A 27,500-nucleotide genomic window follows, 5' to 3' on the forward strand; every position below is an offset into this window, starting at 1 on the left:
GGTCCATCTGCTGCTGCAGCTTCCCTTGCTGACACACACAGACATAGATTTTTTCCTTTAATTTAATTTAATATATATTTTATGTTTTATATTATACAATATTATATTATTTCGTAGTGACTGTAATTATAATTTGAGAACAATTACAGTATATGTCCGTTCACATTATAGTATACAATTTATCTTTTATTTAGCATATATTTTATTATAGAGTATGTAAAATTATAATTTGAGAACATAATGTATTTTTGCATATATATATACACAGTATATATTTGTTATATAACATATTATTATTACATTTTAATTTTAAATGCAATAACATATTAGTATTATAATTTGATAAATTGTTTTGCATATATACTGCATTCAAATTTAGAATATTTTATTTTATATCATATAATATACAATATATTATACTGTAAATAAATATTTTTACATATTACGTTTATTACTATATTACTGCATGCATATAATTATATATAAATGTGTGTGTGCGTGTTTGAAATATATTTTTTACATTTATCTTATTTTATTTTGCAATAATATTATATTAAAATAACAACAAAATTATATTATATTGTCTGTAATTTTAAATTGATGGCATTTATACTATGTATGTTTTAATATATTTTTTTTAAATTCTATTTTATATTATATCATCTGTAATTATAATTTGAGAACAATTAAATTCTACGGCCGGTCTCCATATACAGTAGTGTGTGTGTTTCACCTCTTCCATGAGTCTTTGTTTGAGTTCTCTCTCAGTCTCAAGTTTCTGCTGGAGGCTCCTCGCGTTCATCTCCAGCATGGCATGTTTCTTCTCCAGGTCATTGAGCTGAAAACAACACAATAAACAACACAATAAACACCACCACAACAACACTTAAAACCAGCACAACCTCTGAAGGCGTCAAGCAGAGGTGCTGATCTGAGGGAGCAGAAGGGTTCTGTTATTCAGTGTTCATCTAATGCGCAGCGACGTGTTCATGTGCACCTCAGTGTTTAATTAATCTCCATCAGCTGTAGCGCTTAATCGAGGCTTGTTAAACTCCATATTGGCATGAATATTAATATCACAGACGCAGGGCCGGAGCAAACCAGGATAAAATGTTGCGGGTGCACTGCAAAAAATGATATTCCTACTTAGCATTTTTGTCTTGTTTCCAGTCCAAATATAAAAAAATTCTTAAAGGTACCGTATGTAGGATTGTGGCCAAAACTGGTACTGCAATCACTTTAAAAATACTGTAGAGCCGTGTATCCCCTCCCCCCTGACTCGAGGTTGCCAGATAAGCTGCAGGATTCAGCAGAAACGTATGCTGCTTCAATGAGCTTCCAATGGCAAGTGACGACGAGACGTACACAGTAAGTTTTTTTTTCTGTTAATTGTGTTTATGCTTTTTGAGAGATATTTTGATGAGTAATTATTTATTTAAAAAATGTACTAATTGTTGAGGTGCTGGGGCCATAATAGCTGAAGAGATAAGCGTTTTTGATTTGATATTTAATTTGATTTGATTTCTTTATTTTGAACATATAAATACAATTACAATTCAAAATCTGAGGAAAAAAAAAGGATAATAGTAAAACAAAACAAAAAACATATAGACTTAAACAACAAAATAATACTTCCTTATTTTTCAATACGAAAAAAAAAAAAAAACCTAGGCTAGTAGGCTAAAAACAGAATAAACATTTGCCACAGAAATTATAACACGGGACAAATTCAATATCACCAATGGCTATCACAGGGTTGTTTTCAGTCCCATCAGAAAATATTGTTAGAGTAACTAAATTTCATTAGCAGTGGTCATACAGGTCAACTTGCAGCATGTGTAACTTAGTCCACGATATACTGTACGAGAAGAACGAATGACGAATAATTTTTTCTGAGGTAAAGTTAGGCTTGTCTCAATTACGTTTCAAATTGCCATAATGGTCGTGCTAATGTTTTCATCAGCGTCTCAGCATAATGACAGAGAAACGGGCTCCTATAATGCATTGCAAATGCATACGTCCATGTGAGCTAACGTTACGTTACGTTGCTTGAACACGCATAACTTTGTTCGACTGTCATGAATATATGAAATGTCCATCCAGTACAAGTTAGCCAAGCATAGATGAATCTTTCCTGTCTAGGAGAAAATTAGCAACGTTGGCGTCTGTGTTCAAATTCTTCTCCGTTTTCAGCCGCCTCCATCTTTCAAAAGCATCTCCTATACAAATTCTGGTTTTATTTCGACTTTGTCACAACGAATTTCTCAATTATAACGAGGTCTTTTTGATTTAGTAACGTTAGACATTTTTATCCGACTAGAGTTAGGGTAGGTTAGGTTAGGTTAGAGCAAAGCTGGCAACCCGGATCCCGAAACACTACTGACTTCGTGATTGGTAGATGGGTGGAGGGAGGCGCTCAGGCCAAAACACAAAATGACAACATCAACATCAGTTGAGGGCTGCAAGTCCACTTTTTAAATGACAATATCCTAGCCATACTACTGTTGTCAGTGATATAAGTATTTGAAATGAACATGATTTCTTAATGTCTAGTGACACATCAGGGCCATTTTATGATTAATTGAAATAGATTTCTTACATACAGCTCCTTTAAATCAAAATGCATTTACAAGATGAGTTAAATACCATGAGATATTAAGTCTTGTTTTCTGGGGAAAAAATTCAAATGAAGTGAGTTTTTGCCTAAAACAAGTAAAATGATCTGCCATTGGGGTCAGAAAAATAATGTTGTTTCCGTTTGAATTAAGATTATTTTTCTTTCCCCATTGGCAGATCATTTTACTTGTTTTAAGCAACAACTCACTTCATTTGGATTTCTTTCCCCAGCTAACATGACTTAATATCTCATGGTGTTTAACTACCTTAGGTAAATGCATCTTGATTTAAGAATTTTTAGATATTTGGACTGGAAACAAGACAAAAATATTGAGTAAGAAAAGCATTTTTAGCAGAGTGTGTTTGAGTAACTCACAGTATCAGACAGACTCTCTGCTTTCAGTCTCTGTTCCTTCAGCGCCTGTTGCAAAGCCACGATCTCGGCCTTGTGTTCCCGGACGGCGAGTTCGACCGCCTGCCGAGACTCTGAGCTGCGCTGGTCCGCTCGCAACCTGGAGGAACACACACACACACACACACACACACTGAGAAAACTGAGTATACTGAGAAAACTGAGTCTGTGTTGCGTTTGAGCATGATGACAAGATATATTGAATATATGCATATAAGAAGAATATACAGACACAAACAAGTGACACAATTTTGGAGTCAGTAATATATTTAAAGTCCCCCTGTACTACCTTAAAACTCATCTTTGATCAGCAAAATGTCATATTTCAACGTTTTTTCCTTGAAAATAAATTCTTCATGCCTTAAAATATCTTTGAGTGTAACTCGACACTCTTGCCTCATTTAGTATACGCGGTTCTATGAATATGCAAATGAGCCCCGCCTCCACTCACTCCCTCAGCTCAGAGATCCACTGGTTGACGATCACACGTTGATCTGATTGGTTGCAAGGTAGTTTGTGACGTCAGAAACACCAGCGATTTCAAAGCGTGTTTTTGAGACTGTCTTTGGTTCACTGCAGTTTTAAGGAGGAAATACTCAGCAATGCTGTCGACTTATGAATTTACACATGGTTTGTCTTAAAGCACATTAAAAACACCACATAGACACATAAACTACATTAAAAGCTGGATTTACACCACAGGGGGACTTTAAATGATTTTTGTAAGAGTCTCTTCTGTTCACCAAGGTTGCATTCATTGGATCAAAGATACAGTAAAAACAATACAAATTGTGAAATATTATTACGATTTAAATCATCTGTTTTCTATGTGAATATATTGTAAAGTGTAATTTATTCCTGAGATCAAAGCTGAATTTTCAGCATCATTACTCCTCATTTATACATTCTAATATGATGTTTTGTTGCTCATGAAACACTTATGATTATTAGGGCTGTAACGATACGCGATATGAAATCGAAATCGCGACACTCGGATCCACGATCCTGTTTCGCGGTGTGAGAAGGCAAAATCGCGACACACCCCTTCCAACTCTCAGAGTAACGGCCGTTTCACACATACTGCGTTTGCAGTGCATATGCGGTGCATATTTTTTCCGTAGCCTACCCATGTTAACCGGTCAGAGCTTTCCCACTGCACGCGGTTGCCGTCCGTCGATCCGTTCCAGTTGCCGTGCGTATACAGCAGTGCAGTGATCGTTTCCGCAACGAGTATTTCTTTTGTGCTGCACGCGCTGAATTAAAGTGACAGCGCATGGTTCGTGGTCAAAATGAACAGATTGACAATAAATGCGATTAATTAAATAAAATGTAGTAATCTCACTATAAATGTATTTAATTAAATACTACCTTTTTCACTTTAAGACTGGGGAAAAGCAAGAAAAAACACAATTTACCTCAATTTGTAAGGTTTGATTGGTGGTTTGCAGCACAGGCAGTAAGCCTCAGTTACCACAGTGTGAAACAGTAGCCATTTAATTTAGCCTACTTTGTAAATGTAAGAGAATTTGATTGAAGGAGAATTTTCAACATGCTCTGTTCACCACAATGGAGTTTAGTTCTGTTTGCTTTTCAACAGTATTTTGTTACGAAGAAAACAGAAGTGTTATAGCTTTGGCTATTTATTTATTTTATATATGGCTATTTATATTTTTAATAATTTGCATAGTTAATCTTGTTCTTTGGTGTTCAGTTTATAAAGGTTTTACAAATGTTATTTAATAAAAAATATTGTTTTAATAAAAATCACCCCCCCCCCCAAAAAAAAAAAAAAAAAATCGTGATACGAACCGAATCGTGGGTCAAAAATCGTGATACGAACCGAATCGTGGGTCAAAAATCGTGATACGAACCGAATCGTGGGTTTGGTGTATCGTTACAGCCCTAATGATTATTATCAGTGTTGAAAACAGTTTTGGGGAAACTGAGGCATTTTATTTTCAGGATTCTTTGATGAACAAAGTTCAAAAGAACAGCATTTATTTGAAATAGAATCTTTTATAACACGTGGTGTGCTTGCGTTACCGGTTTTGCTTCTCGTTGTCCAGAAGTCTCTGCATGTCTCGGGTTCTGCGCTCCGCCTGGTTCTTCTCGTCCTCCAGAGCCGATCTCCAGTTCTCCCACTGTCTCTCCTTCTCCAGGAGCTCGTCGTTCAGGCTCTCCAGCTCCACCACCTGCTCCTCCAGCATACTGCACGTGGTCTTCAGGGTCTCGATGTTCTGCCGACACACACATTTATTCGTATTATTCCCAAACATATGATATTTTATTTACAGCAGACAATCATGTGACTGAACACCTGAGCAGAGCGTTCCCGGGTTCGTGGAATTACAAAACTCGCTCCTCAAAGGTGCCATGCAAATTTATTTTTACAGACGTCCACATGAGAAACATTTCCTGCCCGAATAGGTCTTTTGTGTAGTTTCTAATCTGCTTTAAGACAAACCATGTGTAAGTTCATAAGTCGACACCATTGCTGAGTAGGGCTGTCACTTTTTATTCGATATTCGAATATGCATTTGAATATCACGTGAAATATCCGAAATCGAACTATAAATAAACTGTCCGGTTTTTAAAGTGCCATGTTTTGTGTATTTTTTACAGTCTATGATTAGACCGTTTGCTTTTTATTTTATTGTTTGCCATCTCATCCAGTAGCGGCCGCTCTAAACGTATTGTAGCGTAGGCCCGTGACCAGATCAAGCGAATAATAGCCAATAGCCAGCTTGTTTTGAAAATGGAAGAAAACGACAAGACTCCTGCCTATTACACACACATGACCCACAGAAAAGACGCGTGTGTCAGTATCGAGTTCTCTTTCGGGCTTGAACAAACCACAACACACAAATTATGCCAAATGTCCGTTTTGTCGAGTGTCCTCATAAGAGCAGTCTTAAATTATTTAAATAAAGTCTTAAATGAACGTAGAGATGTGAGAAAATGCGACGCGTGTCAGATCGCGTCTCTGTCCGCAGCGGCTGGTCTTAAAGTGTCATTAATGTTAATCAAAGAACAAAGGTAAGAGAGTACATTACTCACTCAGACCCGGCGCCAGGAGGATTATTATATAGCCTAATCATGAATGCACTCCGCTATCTTTAACACATCTCCGGCGAACGGCTTTTTCGCGCAAAAGAAAAACTCTTCATGAAGCGCAGTGAAATTCAGCGACCATGTGGCGTTTCCTGATGGATCGAGGTTGTTCGTTAACTTCATTTTACATTTTACTCGTAGATATTTGAATATATTCGAATACATTGCTTGATATTCGATATCCGTTCGAATTAGATTTTTATCAAAGGTGACAGCCCTATTGCTGAGTATTTCCTCCTTAAAACTGCAGTGAACCAAAGACAGTCTCAAAAACACGCTTTTAAATCGCTGGTGTTTCTGACGTCACAAACTACCTTGTGACCAATCAGATCAACGTGTGATCGTCAACCAGTGGATCTCTGAGCTGAGTGAGTGAGTGGAGGCGGGGCTCATTTGCATATTCATAGATCCGCGCATACTAAATGAGGCAAGAGTGTCGAGTTACATTCAAGATATTTTAAGGCAGGAAGACAAGGAAAAAACATTTAAATATGTCATTTTGGTGATTAAATATGAGTTTTAAGAGATAAAATGATTGACTACAGGGGGACTAGATAAGGGACGCTGTATTCTGCTCCCAGGCCAGTAGATGGCAATGAAACACTATAGACTGAACACGTAATACGCATGTGCATGACGTCATCATCTTCAGAGATTCTCGTTTTTGTTGTTTGAACACGGAGATCGTTTTCAAAAGCCTGTTTTCAAAAGTTTGTGTTTTCAGGCGCCCAAAACGCCGTTGGTGTGTAAATGAACGGCCAAAACGCTAACAAGTTTTAAATTTTTAGTTGAAAACGGTGTCGTGTAAAAGAGAAAAGACACTTGACTCCACTTTCAAGGAACTGTGAGTGTAAACACCCGGATTCGCTCCACTTATGGAGATGGAGTGTGTGTGTGTGTGTGTGTGTGTGTGTGTGTGTGTGTGTGTGTGCGCAGATGGAGCACACCTGCTTCTGGTTGTTGAGGTGCATCTCTCGGTCGGCCACTTCTCTGCGCAGACGGTCCACATCTTGACTGAGCTGCAGTCTCTCCTCGCTCTCCAGCGTCAGCTCGTCCAGCTGTTTGGACAGGTAGAAGTTCTGCCGGTTCAGCTCGGCGTTCTCCTGGGTCAGCTGGGTCAGCTGCTCCTCCAGGTCTGTGATCACCTGTGACAGAGTAGTAGAGATATTTGAGTTTATTGCCATATCAGCATCGCCGGCTATTACATGGCAGATATTAAACATGTAACAACATAAGTATAACATAATTAAAACAAACTTACACAAACAAAATTTTTTTATAAATCTATAAAAGATTTTAAAGGTGCAGTGTGTGATTTCTAGCAGCATCTATTGGTGAGGTTATCTTGTTTCTGTTTGAATTAAGATTATTTTTCTGACCCCCATTGGGAGATAATTTTGCTTATTTTAAGCAACAACTCAATTAATTTGTATTTATTTCCCCAGCAAACAATACTTAATCTTATGTCATTTTACTCCTCTAGTAAATGCATCTTGATTTAAGAATATTTTTATTTTTGGACTGGAAACAAGACAAAAATACTGAGTAAGAAAAGCATTTTTTGATTATGCTGATCATCCATCAAAACACATAAGAGGCGCTCTACCACAATCACTGTTGGAGAGTTAGGAAGCCTTTAACTAGATTTAGAGGGTGGGGCGAGTGAATCTGCTGATCTGGGGTCTGTGAACAATGATAAATGAGGCATCAGTGTGTATCGATTCTCCTGTTGTGTCACGGCCAGGAGAAGAAGATACCGACTCTTAAGATCTCTTCTTTCTTCGGCTGTTTTAATCAATAGTTTCTCTCTGAGCTCTGTTCCCGATCCCTGAGGATCCTCAAGCCAAACGGAGAGGTTGAAATCATGCTAGCAAAGCACAACAAGCCGATGCTACACCGTTTCCATACCGCAGAGAACAGGGGATTGTGTGAAATCTTACCGAACAGCTGTCCCTCAGCGCGTCGAACTTGTGTTGAATCTCATCTCTGTGGGCCTGGAGGAGGAGGACACACACATGATCAGATGCTGTGTGTGTGTGTGTGTGTGTGTCGTACAGAGATGCAGTATCTACTCAAATGCTATTATAAATGTTAGTCCATGTTTCCCCAAAAAAAATTTTTTATGTCCATTTTACACCTTCTCTTTGACCTTTACAATTGCAATGGGCCAGTGAAATATATCTTAGTATAAATGTGTACATATATATAACTGACTGTATGTATACAAATATGTATATTTATATACAAAAACTGTGTGATTTGTTATGATAGGACAATATTTGGTCGAGATACAACTATTGTAAATCTGGAATCTGAGGGAGCAAAAAAATCTAAACATTGAGAAAATCTCCTTTAAAGTTGTTCATTTATGTTGGCGATTGTGCAGCATTCACTCACACAAATACATGTTTGATATATTTACGGTAGGAAATTTACTAAATATCTTCATGGAACATGATCTTCACTGAATATCCTCATGATTTTTAGCATAAAAAAAAAACGATAATTTTGACCCATACAATGTATTGTTGGATATTGCCACAGATACACCCGTGCGTCATGTGACTGGGTTTGTGATCCAGGGTCACATATTAGCCTAAAAGGTGTTGAAAGCGTGAGTGACTGCGTGTGATGTGTGTGTCCTCACCCTGAGCGCAGTGATCTCCTCCTCGGCCTCGGCTGTGGTCTCCTCCAGCTCGGTCTTGGCCTGCTGTAACTGGCTCTCCAGCGCTTGTCTCGCGGCCTGAAGACTGCAGATCTGAGACTCTCTCTCCTGCAGAGACAGCGTGAGCTCCGTCACCTGACGCTTGATCTCCAGCTTCTGCTCCTCGTGCTCCAGACCCATCTGAAACACACACACACACACGGTTTTTATACTGTACAAACTGTATATTCTGTCCCCCTATATTAACCCGACCCCTAAACCTACCCATCACACCCACACTAACCCGACCACTAAACCTACCAATCACACACACACACACACACACACACACACACACACACAAACACACACACACTAACCCGACCACTGAACCTACCCATCACACACACACTAACCCGACCACTGAACCTACCCATCACACACACACACACACACACACTAACCCGACCACTAAACCTACCAATCACACACACACACACACACACACAAACACACACACACTAACCCGACCACTGAACCTACCCATCACACACACACTAACCCGACCACTGAACCTACCCATCACACACACACACACTAACCCGACCACTGAACCTACCCATCACACACACACACACACACACACACACACACACACACACACACACACACACACACACACACACACACACACACACACACACACACACACACACACACACACTAACCCGACCACTGAACCTACCCATCACTCACACAGAGCAGTTGCTCATTATCATTTAAAGAGACATGCACTGAAACGGGTCGCTGTGAACAGAGCTGTTTTTGAGGTAAAAAGGCTGTTGTTTTACACAACCTTTAATGAATTTTAGCTAGAGGTGGGCGATATATCGTTTAGACGATAATATCCAAATTGTTGTCTGGACGATATGCAAAATTGGGATATCGAATATTTCATAATTTGTACAATCCGACCCCCCCAAACATGAAAAGAGCTGAAAGAAGTTAAAGAGAAAACAAATAACGCACACTATAACATTCTAAACAATTATATGTAGCGATTTTTAACACTGTAGGGCAGTACTATTCCCGGAAGCAACGAGTGGCCCAGCCCATGGTCCCGTGTCGTCAAAAACGCACGAAATAGTGCGCGCAGAAGCACATGCGCAAAACCGTTTTGTAAAATGATATAAGAATTATTTTTATTTTATAATATGTCATTTTACAAAAGGACATTTTACAAACCTACGTTTTGCGCATGTGCTCCTGCACGCACTTTTTCAGTCACAACACAGCAATCAGAGGAGGACGCGCTGAAAACTGTAATGCTGTTCTCTTCCTTCATAACTCGTACTGAGAAGGTTTGAGTTGCAGAGAAATATGTGACTGTTTCACCTGTTGGACCACATCAAAGTTTCGTAATTAGTAAGTCCGTGCTTTTTCTCTTTTTGTTCTTATGTGCTGAAGGGCCGCTGTGCCTTGGTGAAACGGTGTTTGTACGTGAAGAGCTCTTTTCCAAAACGCCATAAACCTATAAAGCTGCCTCAAAGAACCAGCAAAAGTAATGATTATGTAAAATATTGCAATAAGACATTTTAATTGTTTATTAATTTCTGTGTCGGCTGCAAAGATGAAGTTTATGATAGGCTATTCTATTGACTCGCGATCTTTGCAGTAGGCTAGTGAATGCACCGGAGAAATGCACATTTATTAGGCTACATAGTTTTATTTTTATTTTTATGCATTAAATCCAGAAATTGGTAATGAAAAAAATATTAAAACTAAGATACAATTAATACAAAACGAAATTCGTTTTAAAGAAAGGCTTTGTGCTTTCTGTTTTGAGGTCTCTGTGAAAGTTTGAAAGTCTTTTAGTGCGCTTTCAGAGCGCTCGCGTCCATAATGGAGAACTGTCACGTAATATTGTTTTTTCCTCATAAATGCAAACACGAAAAATAAAAGACAAAATACTTTTTTAAAAAGACAAACCATCAATTTAAAAAAAAAAAAAAAAAAAAGATGGATTTTGCGTTTTGGGGAAAAAATTGAGGGATTTATAGCGTTTTGAAAAGAACATTTTTTACTTTGAATTTATCATCAACAATATTGTTGTTTGATTTAATAATCACTGTTGCAAGAGGTGAATAGTTCCGTTTTTTTTTTTTTTTTTTTTTTTTTTTTTGTAAGTGCACAAAGTAGGCAGGGGCTAACTCAGATTCTGTTTAGTAAGCTCCTTTATTGTTTTTTTTTTTTTCTATAGCCTACAATAATAAGTCAAATGCAGCAAGTCAAAAGACCAACTGGACCTTCTTTGCCAGTTTGCACACATTTCTTTGAAGGATGGCAAAAATATCGTCTGAATATCGATATCGAGATATTGGGAAAAAATATCGAGATATTCATTTTTGTCAATATCTCCCACCCCTAATTTTAGCCGAAGTATGTTACAAACTTTACATGATAACACCCTAAAGAATCACACCAACTTGTGGAAAATGGGCATCCGACAACCCCTTTAACTATTCCCACTATTGTTCCGAGTGTGGGATACAGTGTTTAGCCCCGTGGAAGCGAGCGGATCCGCTCACCTCTCTCAGTCTGGTCTCCAGCTCCAGAATACGGCTCTTCCGGCTCTGCTCCTGTTGGCTCATCTTCTCCAGATGTTCCTCTAGTTTGGCGTTCTGGGCTTCTAGTTTTCCCGCCTGAGACTCCAGGTAAAACTTCTGCTGCCGCAGCTCTGAGATCATCTCCTCCTGAGCTTTCCTGGGAAACACCAGCACACACACACTGTGGTTTACAGGCGGATCTCGGCACATGACCTTTAAGATGTTTAAGTGTTAAAGGCCTTGATTTACAGTAAACGGAGTGAATTCGATTTCTCCTGCAATAAACTCATTTCAGAAGCATCACTGCTGCTTCTCCTGGGAAGCGTTTCTCAAAACAACAAAATTGTTTTTGTTTGGCTAAACTGCAAAACGTCAAATATTGCAATTCCTCCGTCACCCATTCAATCTAAAACACTCGATTCAAGTGTCAAATCAAAGTTTGTAATGATGTGATTCAACTTGTAGCTGGATGATTTGATTTTTTTAAAGTCCCGCTGTGGTGTAAATCCAGCATTTAATGTAGTTTATGTGTCTATGTGGTGTTTTTAATCTGCTTTAAGACAATCCATGTGTAAGTTCATAAGTCGACAGCATTGCTGAGTATTTCCTCCTTAAAACTGCAGTGAACCAAAGACAGTCTCAAAAACACGCTTTGAAATCGCTGGTGTTTCTGACGTCACAAACTACCTTGTAACCAATGTGAATGTGAAACCAAACCAGCCGCACTCGGACCGCAGGTACCGATAATAATAACCCAGTCAGGAAACACAAGTCTGAAGCGGGCCGGTTTCTGGTGTCTCTTACATGTTTTTCTGTGTGTAAATGCTGCTGTTGGCCGCCAGTTTATTGGCCTCGGAGAGCTCAGCGATCCGCTGCTCCAGACTCTTCATCTTGTTGTCCATGGCGTTGATGGTCTGTGGAGAGAAACATGCTCAGAATCCAGCATCAGATGCTCGCTGTTTGAGAAACCAGTTTAGAAACATCATTTGTTGCCGCTAGTGTTGTAAATTACACACTGGACTTTTAATAACAGGACATCAAAGCCCATAAGATGAGTTCATTAAAACTCAAATACATTTTTTTTTATTTGCATGGCTGCTAATGATAAACTCTTCATAGGGAAAACTTTATTTGTTAGATGGTGTTCTAGCTGCAGTGTCACACGGTGAGCATGTGAGTCTGAGATCAGCCATACGATAGGAGACGCTAATCTAGTTAGCTAAAGTCTAACGGGTTAATTGGATGAAGGGCTGAAGGGCTTGAAAATGAGAAGAGCGAATCTCATCCCAAATATCAAATGATACATTTATAAATTATATTCCTTATCATAAATCAAGAAATTATATGACATCATTCTAATATAATTTACACATAATTTAATGTTTAAAATCAATAGTGATGCACAACATATCAGTATCGATAAATAATGTATTATTTCCTTCAGATGCGCACTGTTCAACATGATGGTTTTGAATTGCTTTAAATATGATTGGAATCAAGTCTGTCATATCGGCTATATAAAATTATATTGAGAATATTATTATAATTGTGTGTTTGGGACGTGGATTTTACTGGTGAGACTTTTGTTTTTATAATCAGGATCTCAAAACGTATAAATAAATTTGGATTTAGATTTATTGTCCAATATATCGGTTATCGGCTTTCAAATATAAAAAATGATCGGTTATCGGTATCGGCCAAAATGTTCATATCGGTGCATGCCTAAAATTAAACATGTCAACTCACCAGTTAACATCCATTTATTACCCATAAAGCTTTCTAGGCCTGTCATGATTATCAACTAATCGTCTGGTCGTGGTTCTGCAAATCTAATCGGAGTTATTTGAGATTGAGTTAAAATTTCAATCACATTTTGCCATCGAAATAAGAGATAATTAAGTGCTTGATCAAATGCACAACATTGTGTCTCTTTTTCAGGTGAAAGAATAAAGAATATAAAAAACCCTTAAAAAGTACACAATGATATGAATGTTTGTGGGTTTAATCAGACTGCATTATATTATATTATAAATAATTATATAAATATTAATATTGCAGCATTACGGTAAAACATAATTTGTATTATTTTATATATGATTTTAAGCAATAAAAAAAAGTCATGTATCGGCTTACACTGTAAGTAACATGAACAAAACAGAATTAAACTGTTAATCGCAATAATTCATTTGACAACTAATCATCAGCACGAAACTCCTGACGTGACAGGCTTCAGTCCTCACTGGATTCTAGTGGTTTCAGATGATCAAGTGTCTCTACCGCGAACACGACTGAACCTCAGATGAAGACGAGACACTCACGGCTTTCTGCTCGCTGATGAGTTTGCATTTCTCACGCGCCTCTTCCTCGTGCTGAGCTCGCTTCTGCTCCAGACCGTCTTTATCAGCCAGATCTGCCTTCATCTGAGCCTCCAGAACCTGCACACACACCGTCATCAACATCGCTCTACAGACCGGCTCACTCAGATACGGATGTGAGTTCTGATGAACTCTGAATTGATAAAATGAGAAGAAATGGATTTGAAACTGATCTGGCGATGACAGCCAATGTGAAAATCTTCCCTGAATGATGTTTTCTGACGTTCAGATCAGTGTCGTTCACATTGTCATCGAATAGAAACTTCTCTAAAGTGTTTGTTGTGGCGTTTACAGACACTGATTGATTCTTTGTTATCAAATATGACACATTGTACACAAACACAAAGCATTGAAATTACGATTTTCAAGCAAAAATACTTTTTATTCATAGATTTTATTCATTTTTATAGAGTGAGAATAAAAGTCTGGCATTTAAACTCTTTAAAAAAGGAAAAGGTCATTGAAGGAACACAACAAACGTTTTCATTAAAGATTATATAATCTATAAACTACCTTTTAAAAGTTTGGGGTTGGTAAGATCATTTAATGTTTTTGAAGGTCTCTTCTGCTCACCAAACTGCATTTATTTGATCAAAAACACATTAAAAACTGTGAAATATTCCGATGTAAAATAACGGTTTTCTATGTGAATATACAGTAAAGTGTAATTTATTCCTGTGATCAAAGCTGAATGTTCAGCATCATTACTCCAGTCTTCAGTGTCACATGATCCTTCAGAAATCACTCTAATATGAGGATATGATGCTCAAGAAACATTTATGATTATTATCAGTGTTGAAAACAGTTATTTACATTTTTATTTCAGGATTCTTTGATGAATAGAAAGTTCAGAAGAACAGCATTTATTTTAATTAGAAATCTTTAAAAAAAATATATAAATGTCATGTGACATATCCGTCCGCGCACACGAAAAGCCTGACAAACAGCGTTTTAGTCCTAAACTAAGTTATCTTTCACATCTTATTGCACTTAAACTGTCAAATGCACACCAGGTTTACATAAACACAGTCAGTTATGTATTCAGTGAACATAAACAGTTTGGAGAAAACCAGATGCGGTTCTGTATATTAGATCCGTGCGTTCAGTCTTAAAGTGACAGTAGCCTAATAAATCTGCTTCCGTCTGGGTCATTTATGCTGATCAAACAACAATAGACTGAAGTCTGATGTCTCCTTTTATATTTATTTAACACTTTTATATTTTGTTAACACTTTCCCCGCCAGCTTTTGAACAAAAGTAGCCAGCACCAGTGCTTTTGATCATTTGCAAAAGTGTCATGGTCCCCAGAATATTTAGTTGTATGAATATCTGAACATGCAATAAAACAAAAGAAATAACAAACCCTCTCATATTAAACAAAAAACAACCCCATTTATTCTAGCTTCATGCATTATGTTTTTATCAACACTTGAATGTGGGTAAGTTTCATAAAAACATTAACATTTTGAGCCAAAAGCTGAGAAAATCGTGTTTTAGTCGAAGACTACACCCGGATCAGATTCAGAACGATGATCGAAACACAGATCGAGTCCATCAGCTACAGCTCGTCCTCGTCAACGTTTCATTCGCTAGCATTAGGCAGCTTTGATGTATGTGCCGTTGAGTGTTGATGGTGGGGAAAGAGTTAGCTTGTAAGGCTAGGGAAATGAAGTGCTCAGGCACTTGCAAAAAAGTCAAACCAGAATAAAAAAAATGGGGATAAAATCATGAATCGTGATTTTTCTGAAAGAAATCTTGATGTGATATTTTGCCGAATCTCCCACCGCTAGTCACTGACAGCAGAACAAAGCAGCGATGCATCTGTCATGTTCCTCTTCCATTAACAGACTGACTGGCACACATTATTCTGACTGTCATTAGCTTCATTTCTATAGCGTTTTATACAATACATATTGTTTTAAAGCAGCTTCACAATAATAAACTGGAAAATAACAGAATCAAATGAAGCCTCAATTATGATGCTGTAAAGAAGACGTGTGTCATTACTCCAGGGTTCGGACAGATTCGGGAAAATCAAATTCCAGGACTATTTTTCAAGCACTATAATCAGAGATTGCATTTATCAAACAATATCTTTATTATCTTTCAAATCCTAAAAAAAATGTTTAAATAGATGAACTAATAAATTACTAATAATTGCATATGCAAATGCCATTGAAAGGATTCCCAGCTACTAATTTTATTGATGCAATGTAATCGTGCTAATGTGTTTCTTGCCTGATACTGTATACTGTCATATCCTTTTGTGTTGAATATTGTCTTATTATCTTTTTGTGTTGTTGTCCTCCTGCCTCGGGACTACAGGTGAAAATTAGCATTTATGCTATAACCTGGCTCATTTACAGTCTGTACAGAAGTGCAAGATTGTTCATTAATGTTGTGCACTGTCCCGAATAAATAAATCAATCAATCAATCAAGTACTTCTTCATAAATATGGCTGTTTTCAAGGGTTTTCCTGTTAAATCTCATAAAGTCAGATTCAAGCACCTGTACGAACCCTGATGAGATAACGAGCTCAATCCAGCCATGAGCCGCTCTACTGAAGACAACACTGTGGTTATTCATCTCCGTTCAAACTTTACCTTGATTTTGTCCTCGTAGAGCCGCTCTTTCTGCACCAGATGAGCTTCCATCCTCTGAGCCGTCGCCTGCGTGTCCCGCAAGTTTTCCTCCAGCTCCTAAACACACACACACACACACACACAGCCCAGCGTCAGGTAACACACACACACACACAGCGCTGTTTTAAAACCCCATCAGCAGGAGAAGTGCAGAAATGGACTTGCTTTGAGAAGCCGTGTGCTGGTGGACGGGACGGCCTGAAGGTGTGTGTGTTCCTCATCGAGAGGTGAAGAGGTGTGTGTGTGTGACAGCAGATGGGACATCTCGTTAGTGTGAGTGTGTGTTCTGTTGTTATATGCTAATCTGCAGGAAACTCAGATGCACAAGGATGACGGTGCAAAGACAAACGTGAATAGAGACCTGTGTGTGTGTGTGTGTGTGTGTGTGTGAGGTCAGCTGGTTAAGGAGGCGTGTGAGTGGTTTAATCTTTGCTAGTCTGATCCGTCTCTCTCACCAGTATCTTCTCAGCCATCTGTTGGATCTGTTGGGATTTGGTCTGGATGTCGTCCTTCAGTTTATTCTCTCGCCGCTCCACCATCTCCAGACGCTTCACTTGGTTCTCCAAAGTCTTTCTGCCCTCCTGACAGGAACAAAGTAACGATTTAACACTTATTACAGGTTCAGGAATACAACTGTCTAATTCATATTACACACCAGAATCACAAGTAAGAAATTATATTTCTCATAAAGAAAATTAAACCTGATTTTGGCACCATTAAGATTTATTTTGCATTGAATTTTCATGACAAATAAGCATATTTAGCACCCATAATTACTGTAATTCAAGTATGTATTAGAGCAAAACACATCATGATAGTATTATCTGTAGTATACACTACTGCTCAAACGTATCTTTAATGAAAGAATTTATTTTTACTAATGGATGCATTCAATTGATCAAGTGACTGTAAAGAGATTTAAAATGTTTAAAAAAAGTTCGGTTCTATTTCAAGTAAATGCTTTTTTAAAATTTCTATTCAATCAATCAATTCTGGAAAAAAAATCTTTTCAACACTGATAATAATCATAAATGTTTCTTGATCATCAAATCCTCATATTAGAGTGATTTCTGAAGGATCATGTGACACTGAAGACTGGAGTAATGATGCTGAACATTCAGCTTTGATCACAGGAATAAATTACACTTTACTATATATTCACATAGAAAACAGATGATTTACATTACAATAATATCTCACATATTTTCAAAAACACAATAAACATAATAAATGTGTACTTATTGAAATAAAAAGTGTGCCGTATTTTATAATATAATGCAATAAAATACTGTATTAAGTAATGAGCTCTAATAATAATCATTTGTAACACTTTACAATCAGGTTCATTAGTTAACATTAGTTAATGTATTAACTAACATAAACTAACCATGAACAATACATTTGTTACTGTATTTGTTAATCTTTGTTAATGTTAGTTGATCAAAACACAGCTGTTCATTGTTAGTTCATGTTTTAAAACAAGATTTTAATAAAGTATTAGTAAATGTTGAGATTAACATGAACAAAGATTAATAAATGCTGTATACGTGCAGTTCATTATTAGTGCATGTTAACTAATGAACCTTATTGTCATGTGTTACTTAATCATTACTGAGAATATGACAATTACTTAAAACTGACAAGTAAAACATCCAGATTTATTACAGCAATGAAAATTTGTAGTAAATAAGGCTAAATGTCATTCAAGTCAATAAACCAATCACTTTACAATAAGGTCCCGTTAGTTAACATTGGTTAATGCATTAACTAGCGATGAGCAACGCATTTGATCAGACATTAGTCTATTATGATAACGCTGTCAGTCGATTCACAGATGCTTTAACTCTCTCTTCTCTCAGTCCCACAATGCACCAGCAGCGGTGTAATATTCATGATCTGAGTGAGCGCTGTACCTCGGTCTCCCGCAGGCGTCTGCGCAGGGTGTCGCTGGGGTCAGATTTACTGCGCAGACGCTCCAGCTCTCGCTCCAGACGCTCTTTGGCCTGACGGATGTTTTGCAGAAGCTCTGTGGCTTCAGTGCTCGCCTTCACCGCCTGTGGGGTCAGATGTCACACATGTAGCGCTATGAACTGCATTATATACACGTGTAGTTCTAGGCCAAGAAGTCAATCTATGACCTTCAGATCCTCTGTCCATTCAAACATGCTTGTGTTTGAGCGCAACAAAATTACAGTAAATATTTCATTATTATTAATATACAGTATAATGTAACAGACAGGCATTTTCTGACACTAGAACATTCATATTACACATCAAAATCAAACGAAATTATATTACGTATTAATAAATTAAACTTTTTTTTGATTGATGACATTATTTTCATGAAATTAAGCACATTTAACCTCACATCACTGTAATTCTAATATGCATTGAAGTAAAATAGATCATGGTAGTATTTGCTGTACTTTTTATTAAAGAAATTAATACTTGTATTCATCAATGACACTGATCAAAAGTGACAGTAAAGACATTTATAATGTTACAAAAGATTCTATTTCAGATAAATGCTGTTCTTTTGAACTTTCTATTCAAAGAATCCTGAAAAATAAAACGTTTGACAGTGTCCACATAAATATCTGTTTTCAACACTGATAATAATCATAAATGTTTCTTGATCATCAAATCCTCATATTAGAGTGATTTCTGAAGGATCATGTGACACTGAAGACTGGAGTAATGATGCTGAACATTCAGCTTTGATCACAGGAATAAATTACACTTTACTGTATATTCACATAGACAACAGATGATTTACATTAGAATAATATTTTTTTTTTTTACTGTATTTACTGTACTTTCAATCGAATGAACCAGAAGACGCACCGTACCTTTGAGAGCTTGTCCTGCAGCTCCTGGATCTTCAGCTGCTGTTCGGCGTTGGTCTGAAACACAGAATCCTCATGAAGTCACTCTTATTACACACACTGTGGCGATCACAGCAGACGAGTGTGTAATCACAGGAAATTAAACGTCAGCGCATGTTAAGTCATTGATGGAGACGTACAACTGATTCAAAGAGACGTTTAGCACCAGGACGGCGAGGAAACTATAGAGATGATCACCGGGAAGTGCGTCTAAAACTACAATAAACTGTGATTTATCGCTCACTATATCATGTCATTATTTATTTATTTATTATTGGCGTCAGGCTGAGATTGAACACAAGTAATATTAGGGCTTTTGTGTTTCACTGCAAACCGTAAAACTATTTTCATTTGACAGGATTCAAAGTAGCCTACAGAACAATGGCCCATCATAATGCACAAACAAAAATAAATAAAAATAAATAAATATATATTAAATAAATAAAATAGGAGATGGACAGGACACCTGTCGAGACTTTCTCTGTGTATGGCCCGAGATGGAAAATAAAATAAAACATTAAATTAAACAAGAAATACAATAATTTAAAATAAAATAAAACATATATAATAAAATATATAAAATAAAAAGAGCTTTCCCTGTATATGACCCAAGATGGAAAATAAAATCCAATTAAAAAATAATTAAATTAATTTAAAATAATATAATAAAATAAAACATTACATTAAATTAAACAAGAAATAAAATATATAAAATAAAATAAGCTTTCTCTATAAATGGCCCAAGATGGAAAATAAAAATAAAAAATTAAATTAAACAAGAAATAAAAAAAGAAATAATCATTTTAAATAAAATAATAAAATAAAACATTCAATTGAACAAGAAATAAAATAAAACAAAATGAGCTTTCCCTGTATATGGCCCAAGATGGAAAATAAAATATAACAAAACATAAAATAAAATAAATAAATAAATAAATAAATAAATAAATAAATTAAATATAAATTAAAAAAGAATAAACCCTAAAAGGTTATTAGGTCAAGTGCCATGTTATTGGTAAACTACCCTGCATCTACAGCTCTGGTAATGAATGTCTGTCTATATGCCGAGTATCAGTAGTGCTTGACTGTCTGGCATTAATAGATGAGCTTATCATCACATTTATAAAAACATTTATTCACGCAGAAGAGTGTCCTCTCAAAATTGAAACTACTTGACCGGAGAGAGATTTCAGTATGAAGAGCGAAGTGAGCATCATTGAGGATGATTGACACACACTCACACACAATAATTGCCCATGAGTTAAAGATTGTATTATTTTCTGTGGTTTTGGAGGTCTAGAAATCACAAATTTAAACCTGATATAAATGATCTGGTTTATTAATAATAATAATAATAATTTATCACCAGTGTGACGTTACTGTGACGGCTCTGTGGACTGGCATCATGAGATCAGTTTAACCCTCTGGGGTCTAAGGTGTTTTTGGGGTCCTTGAGATGTTCTGACATGCCCTGACATTTTTGCTTGTTTCAGTTGCTTATAAACATGTTAATGGTAAAAAAAAATTACACACTATTTAGCACAAACAGGGCTACCATGAAATGTGAGCAACAAGAATGTACATGTCTGCATTTTTGAGAGAATAATGTTTATGCATGGTTATTGAAAAAACTGAAAAGTAAAGTTTCTGAAAAAAGGCCATAAAACACATTCTAAATATGTGCCAATAAGACTTTTGTCTAAAAGATGTCATCGCCTAGTGTTTTTTCTTCAAAATAAAGTGAAAATCACCCTGCCTTATCATTCACATAACACAATACATTGATTTGAATTTTGCAAAGCACTTTCTGTTTGGAAAGGCCATATGCGGAGTGGGCGTCAACGATCATGCATATTTAGTGGTTCAACCTGAGGAGACAATGGGGCCCGCATACTTAATTAGCCATTCATTCAGGTGAGTCACTGAGCCACAAGAATGCAAGAGCAACAGTTGGAAGCTTCTCAATTCTTTTTTATTTTTCCACATATTGTGCTTGCAATTTGGCCTATAATATCCAAGGAAAACATGTCTAGTAATTGTGCAGTTAATTCTCATACTGTATTTTCAGTTTTGGAATATTTATCCTCTCCCCAAATTTGTCAATAATAAAACACAATAAAAGTTATTTAAAGAAAAGGCTTATATTTACCTTTTAATAGTTTGTTTACATCTACCTTGTAAATATATTTTTTTTATATTTTTATTATATTTTTTTATTAAAAAGGTTACAATTACAACAACAATTCAAGTGTAATCTTTCTTTGTAAAAACTAAAGTATACATTTTATCATACATATTTCAAAGTTAAGGATTTGATTGATTATTTGATAACTTTATTTTTGACAAAACATATTATATTTAACATAAGCAAATATTGGCAAACAAAAGCTTATTTGAGGTGGCAGATATTTTACAGTAAAAATGTATAATCTATCCAAAACTAATCAACGAAATGTTGTCTTTCATATGTCTGTAACATAGGTCTTTCATTTTTATTATAAGAAGTATAAATGTTAATTTGCAGTTTAATACGTTGCTTATACAAATACATTTTATTTCAACATATTTTAGTCGATATTTACTGAGTGTAGCAATACAGTTTGCTAAAACCGAAACATTCATACACAAACAGAAACGCCTGACTGTAACGTTGTTTTTATGAAATATTAGGGCATATAAATGTTAATTTTCAGTTTAAAACGTTGCTTATACAAATAGCCTACATTTTATTTCAACATAGGCTATTTCTGTCGATTTTTACTCAACTCAGTATAGCAATACAGTTTGCTAAAACATCATCATTCATTCACACAGAGACGCAATTTAAATTTAAACTGTCTTTTTGCGAGCTGTGATAAACAGCGCGCATCTCTGCGGCTGCCGTTCATTCACAGAAACGCGATTCGCTTGAGAAGGAAAAAAAACTTACTACATATTCGGATCCTCTCTCCTGCAATACCCGCACTCTGAGGTAGATTTTCCATTATTAAAATTTCTCACAGCGCTGCCAGATGGTGTAAACACGTAGGCTACAATGATCTGAATAAACTTGTTTTCTCGAGCTGATATGGGGGGCGTTCACAGATTTGCTTGGTTTGCCTCAGTAGTTTGCGTTTGAATAGCGCGCGCTCTCCGTGGGCGTGTCACATTACCTTTGAATTAGCTCTAATGAGCTCGACTGGGATCGCTCTCTTTTAATACAGATTTCACAAGATGAGAATATTTGTTTTTTATATAAATTACCTCATTTAAAAGCATAGAATTCAAGCTTCATGTCTGTGTATCTGTATGTCTGTTTGACTGAGTATTCGCTGAGTTACAGTTCATTTTCGGACGCGTTTCAGAATGGTCTTCACTGAGAGAGAGAAGGCAGAACTCGCATCACGTTTATTTTTCTTTATTTGGCAAAAAGCACAACACTTTGTTTTTATTGTGAGTATACACAAAAATAATACACATTTAACAGAATCGATTGATGTATGAAACTTGCTTGTAATATCAAAGTCCACAGAGCAAAATTAATTTCTTTTGAACTGAACTGAAAAAAAGCGAGCTGGTATCGCCGGCGATACCGTCGACCCCAGGGGGTTAAAGCCCACAGGCACGTCCAGTCGCTTAGAGTCGTTTGAGTCAGATTTGATGACGGATGAATTATTGAGACTGCTTTAATTATTCACTCAGAGGGACACCAGCAGATTTCTAATGACTTTCAGTGGTCGTGTGTGTGATGGTGATTTGTACCTTGTCGAGTTTAGAGAGCAGCTCCTCCACCTCCGCTTTCCCCTGTTCCTTCGCCTGAACACACAAACACTCACAATCACACGACAGGATCATAAATGACACGTCAGCATTCTCTGAGTGGATATCAGCAATATATCCAATCATGCACATTATCGGTCATTAACGTGTACATGTACAGGGATGCAATGATGTAACAATAATCAGAATATTATTTTCACTCTCAGTCGATTGTTTAAAAACAGCCGATGATCAGGGCCGATTATATCCTGACAATCGAAAGGGAGCAGAAAAACATCTTTATACTCATAAAAACTCACACTGAGTGTAAAGAACATCTCTCTAGAGTTGAATTATGGGCTCTGAATCAGCCGTAGCTCAAGCCAGGATTGTCAGACTGCGGTTAAAACACTGTGTGTAGCCCCTCCCATCCGACAATCACAGAGAGCTTTGTGCTTCATTACTTCTGATACGAAACAAAGTCTCAGCCTTCAAATTCAGTCCGTGTGCGAGTGTGTGTGCGAGTGAGAGTTTGTGTGTGCGAGTGTGTGTGCAAGTGAGAGTTTGTGTGTGCGAGTAAGTGTAAGCATGTGCGCGAGTGTGAGTTTGTGTGTGTGCGAGTGATTTTAAGCGTGTGTGCGAGTGATTGTAAGTGTGTGTGTGAGTGTGAGTTTGTGTGTGCGAGCGTGTGTGTGATTGCGAGTGATTGTAAGTGTGTGTGCGAGTGTGAGTTTGTGTGTGCGAGCGTGTGTGTGTGTGTGTGATTGCGAGTGAGAGTTTGTGTGTGTGCGTGTGATTGTAAGCGTGTGTGCGAGTGTGAGTTTGTGTGTGCGAGTAAGTGTAAGCATGTGAGCGAGTGTGAGTTTGTGTGTGTGTGTGCGAGTGATTGTAAGCGTGTGCATGAGTGAGAGTTTGTGTGTGAGTAAGTGTAAGCATGTGTGCGAGTGAGAGTTTGTGTGTGTGTGCGAGTGATTGTAAGCGTGTGTGCGAGTGAGTTTGTGTGTGCGAGTAAGTGTAAGCGTGTGCACGAGTGAGAGTTTGTGCGCGAGTGTGTGTGCGAGTGATTGTAAGCATGTGAGTGAGTGTGAGTGTGTGTGTGCGTGTGTGTGCGAGGGATTGTAAGTGTGTGTGCGAGTGTGAGTTTGTGTGTGTGCGAGTGATTGTAAGCATGTGTGCGAGTGTGAGTTTGTGTGTGCGAGTAAGTGTAAGCGTGTGCACGAGTGAGAGTTTGTGTGTGTGTGTGTGTGCAAGTGATTGTAAGCGTGTGTGCGAGTGTGAGTTTGTGTGTGCGAGTAAGTGTAAGCGTGTGCACGAGTGAGAGTTTGTGTGTGCGCGAGAGTGTGTGCGAGTGATTGTAAGCGTGTGTGCGAGTGTGAGTTTGTGTGTGCGAGTGTGAGTGTGCGAGTAAGTGTAAGCGTGTGCACGAGTGAGAGTTTGTGTGTGTGCGAGTGTGTGTGCGAGTGATTGTAAGCGTGTGTGCAAGTGTGAGTTTGTGTGTGCGAGTAAGTGTAAGCGTGTGTGCGAGTAAGTGTAAGCGTGTGCACGAGTGTGAGTTTGTGTGTGCGAGTGTGAGTTTGTGTGTGTGCGAGTGATTGTAAGCATGTGCGAGTGTGAGTTTGTGTGTGCGAGTGTGAGTTTGTGTGTGCGAGTAAGTGTAAGCGTGTGCACGAGTGAGAGTTTGTGTGTGCGAGTAAGTGTAAGCGTGTGCACGAGTGAGAGTTTGTGTGTGCGAGTGTGAGTTTGTGTGCGAGTGATTGTAAGCATGTGCGAGTGTGAGTTTGTGTGTGCGAGTGTGAGTTTGTGTGTGCGAGTGTGAGTTTGTGAGTAAGTGTAAGCGTGTGCACGAGTGTGAGTTTGTGAGTAAGTGTAAGCGTGTGCACGAGTGAGAGTTTGTGAGTAAGTGTAAGCGTGTGCACGAGTGTGAGTTTGTGTGTGCGAGTGAGTTTGTGTGCGCGAGTGAGAGTTTGTGAGTAAGTGTAAGCGTGTGCACGAGTGTGAGTTTGTGTGTGCGAGTAAGTGTAAGCGTGTGCACGAGTGAGAGTTTGTGTGTGCGAGTAAGTGTAAGCGTGTGCACGAGTGAGAGTTTGTGTGTGCGAGTGTGAGTTTGTGTGTGTGCGCGGGTGATTGTAAGCATGTGCGAGTGTGAGTTTGTGTGTGCGAGTGTGAGTTTGTGTGTGCGAGTGTGAGTTTGTGTGTGCGAGTAAGTGTAAGCGTGTGCGCGAGTGAGAGTTTGTGTGTGCGAGTGTGAGTTTGTGTGTGCGAGTGTGAGTTTGTGTGTGCGAGTAAGTGTAAGCGTGTGCGCGAGTGAGAGTTTGTGTGTGCGAGTGTGAGTTTGTGTGTGCGAGTGTGAGTTTGTGTGTGCGAGTAAGTGTAAGCGTGTGCACGAGTGAGAGTGTGTGCGAGTGAGTTTGTGTGTGCGAGTAAGTGTAAGCGTGTGCACGAGTGTGAGTTTGTGTGTGCGAGTGAGTTTGTGTGTGCGAGTAAGTGTAAGCGTGTGCACGAGTGAGAGTTTGTGTGTGCATGAGTGTGTGTGCGAGTGAGTTTGTGTGTGTGTGAGTAAGTGTAAGCGTGTGCACGAGTGAGAGTTTGTGAGTAAGTGTAAGCGTGTGCACGAGTGTGAGTTTGTGAGTAAGTGTAAGCGTGTGCACGAGTGTGAGTTTGTGTGTGCACGAGTGTGAGTTTGTGTGTGCGAGTGTGAGTTTGTGAGTAAGTGTAAGCGTGTGCACGAGTGTGAGTTTGTGAGTAAGTGTAAGCGTGTGCATGAGTGAGAGTTTGTGAGTAAGTGTAAGCGTGTGCACGAGTGTGAGTTTGTGTGTGCACGAGTGAGAGTTTGTGTGCGAGTGAGTTTGTGTGCGCGAGTAAGTGTAAGCGTGTGCACAAGTGAGAGTTTGTGTGTGCGAGTAAGTGTAAGCGTGTGCACGAGTGAGTTTGTGTGTGCGAGTGTGAGTTTGTGTGTGCGAGTGTGAGTTTGTGTGGGTGCGCGTGCGAGTTTGCGCATGCGTGTGTGTATGACAATGTGTGTGTGAAAATATGTGCGTGTGAGTGTCTATGAGTGTGTGCATGTGAATACGTGTCTGTGAGTGTCTGTGAGTGTGTGTGGACCAATAATGGTTCTTCCAATATCTGCTTGTTTGTGAGCGTGCGCATGCGTGTGTGTGAGAATTTGTGCGTGTCTGTGAGTATGTGTGTGAGTGTGTGCGTGTGAATACGCGTGTGTGCATGTGTGAAAAAGCGTGTGTGAGTGTCTGTGAGTGTGTGCGCGTGTGTGTGTCTGCGTGTGTGGACCAATAATGGTTCTTCCAATATCTAAACAGCTATACAGTGACCAAGTACTTTAGTGCGCACGCACACACACACACACACACACACACACACACACACACACACACACACACACACACACACACGAGCATCACACGTCTGGACTCTCCCACTCGTTCTTTACTCCGTCTGTTGTTCTCATGCCAGATTACTCAAATAACTCGTGTAAGTCTGGGAAGGATTTAGTGATCAAAATATGTGACAAATGAAAGTTCTTATATTTGAGCTTCTTCTTTGTCCAGATTTAATCCCAGCATGCCTTTAAGCTCCACTCCATTAAACATATCTGTGTTTTGCAAAGGAATTCATACATGTGCACAATTTTTTTCTTTCTTAAAATTTCAAAAGATGCAAATGAAAATTATTTTATAATCATGAGCAACATAAATTCAGTCTATGAAAAGAAAGATAGATAGATAGATGATAGAAAGATAGATAAGATAGATAGATAGATAGATAGATAGATAGATAAACTAAATATTAGACATTAGATAATCTGATAAAATTCTTTTAATTTTTATATATCTTGTACAGAGATGAAATTGCATCTCTATCTCTATAGTAAATATTTTGTTATATTATTTAAATATAATAATTACTGGTTAAGTATAATAAATTATTAAGTGACATTGTTCTGTTTTATTGAGTCTTTCGGGGGTTGAACTGATCGAACGATTACTAGAGACATGACTGACTTAAGGAAGTGTTATTCTATCTTCCATCTTTCCTTCTGATGTTCACGGATGTTTATTTGCTGCAGTAACTAGTAGTAAAGAGAGTGATCTGTGACGTCACATTCAATTTATTGTTTGAATTTCGTGATAAAACGCACTCACACACATTCTTGTACATCTCTTTATGAGGACATTCATTGACACAATGCAATCTCTAGCTGCTTACCCTAACCTTACCCATCACAACTAGGTGCCTAACCCGACCCCTGACCCTAAACCGACCCTTAACCTCATATAACCTTATCCCTAAAACCAAGTCTTGACCCTCAACAGGCCTTTAAAGGCTCTCAGAGACTGAGGACCGGCCAACATGTCCTCACTCCAATGGTCTAACACTCAAACTGGTCCTCACAAAGATAGTTGTACAAGTACACACACACACACACACACACACACACACACACGCACACACACA

General features: G+C 38.0%; 1 protein-coding gene across 1 annotated transcript in view; it reads right to left on the bottom strand.

Moving 5' to 3' along the window:
• Positions 1–27,500, bottom strand: part of cita (citron rho-interacting serine/threonine kinase a) — a 100,643-nt gene that overhangs the window by 41,249 nt on the left and 31,894 nt on the right. Inside the window, exons 6-20 of the mRNA XM_081366836.1 lie at positions 23,034–23,087; positions 19,257–19,310; positions 18,321–18,461; positions 16,863–16,988; positions 16,369–16,464; positions 13,708–13,824; positions 12,194–12,303; positions 11,372–11,546; positions 8,787–8,984; positions 8,080–8,133; positions 7,087–7,284; positions 5,072–5,265; positions 2,993–3,128; positions 734–838; positions 1–28 (exon numbers count right to left, since the gene is read on the bottom strand). The exon at positions 1–28 is cut by the window's left edge and continues 113 nt beyond it. Coding sequence (XP_081222962.1) covers positions 1–28; positions 734–838; positions 2,993–3,128; positions 5,072–5,265; positions 7,087–7,284; positions 8,080–8,133; positions 8,787–8,984; positions 11,372–11,546; positions 12,194–12,303; positions 13,708–13,824; positions 16,369–16,464; positions 16,863–16,988; positions 18,321–18,461; positions 19,257–19,310; positions 23,034–23,087 — 1,786 coding nt within the window. The remainder of the gene's footprint in view (positions 29–733; positions 839–2,992; positions 3,129–5,071; positions 5,266–7,086; positions 7,285–8,079; positions 8,134–8,786; positions 8,985–11,371; positions 11,547–12,193; positions 12,304–13,707; positions 13,825–16,368; positions 16,465–16,862; positions 16,989–18,320; positions 18,462–19,256; positions 19,311–23,033; positions 23,088–27,500) is intronic.

This window comes from Scardinius erythrophthalmus (genome assembly GCF_964197995.2).
Source record: "Scardinius erythrophthalmus genome assembly, chromosome: 5".
Classification (NCBI taxonomy): Eukaryota; Metazoa; Chordata; class Actinopteri; order Cypriniformes; family Leuciscidae; genus Scardinius; species Scardinius erythrophthalmus.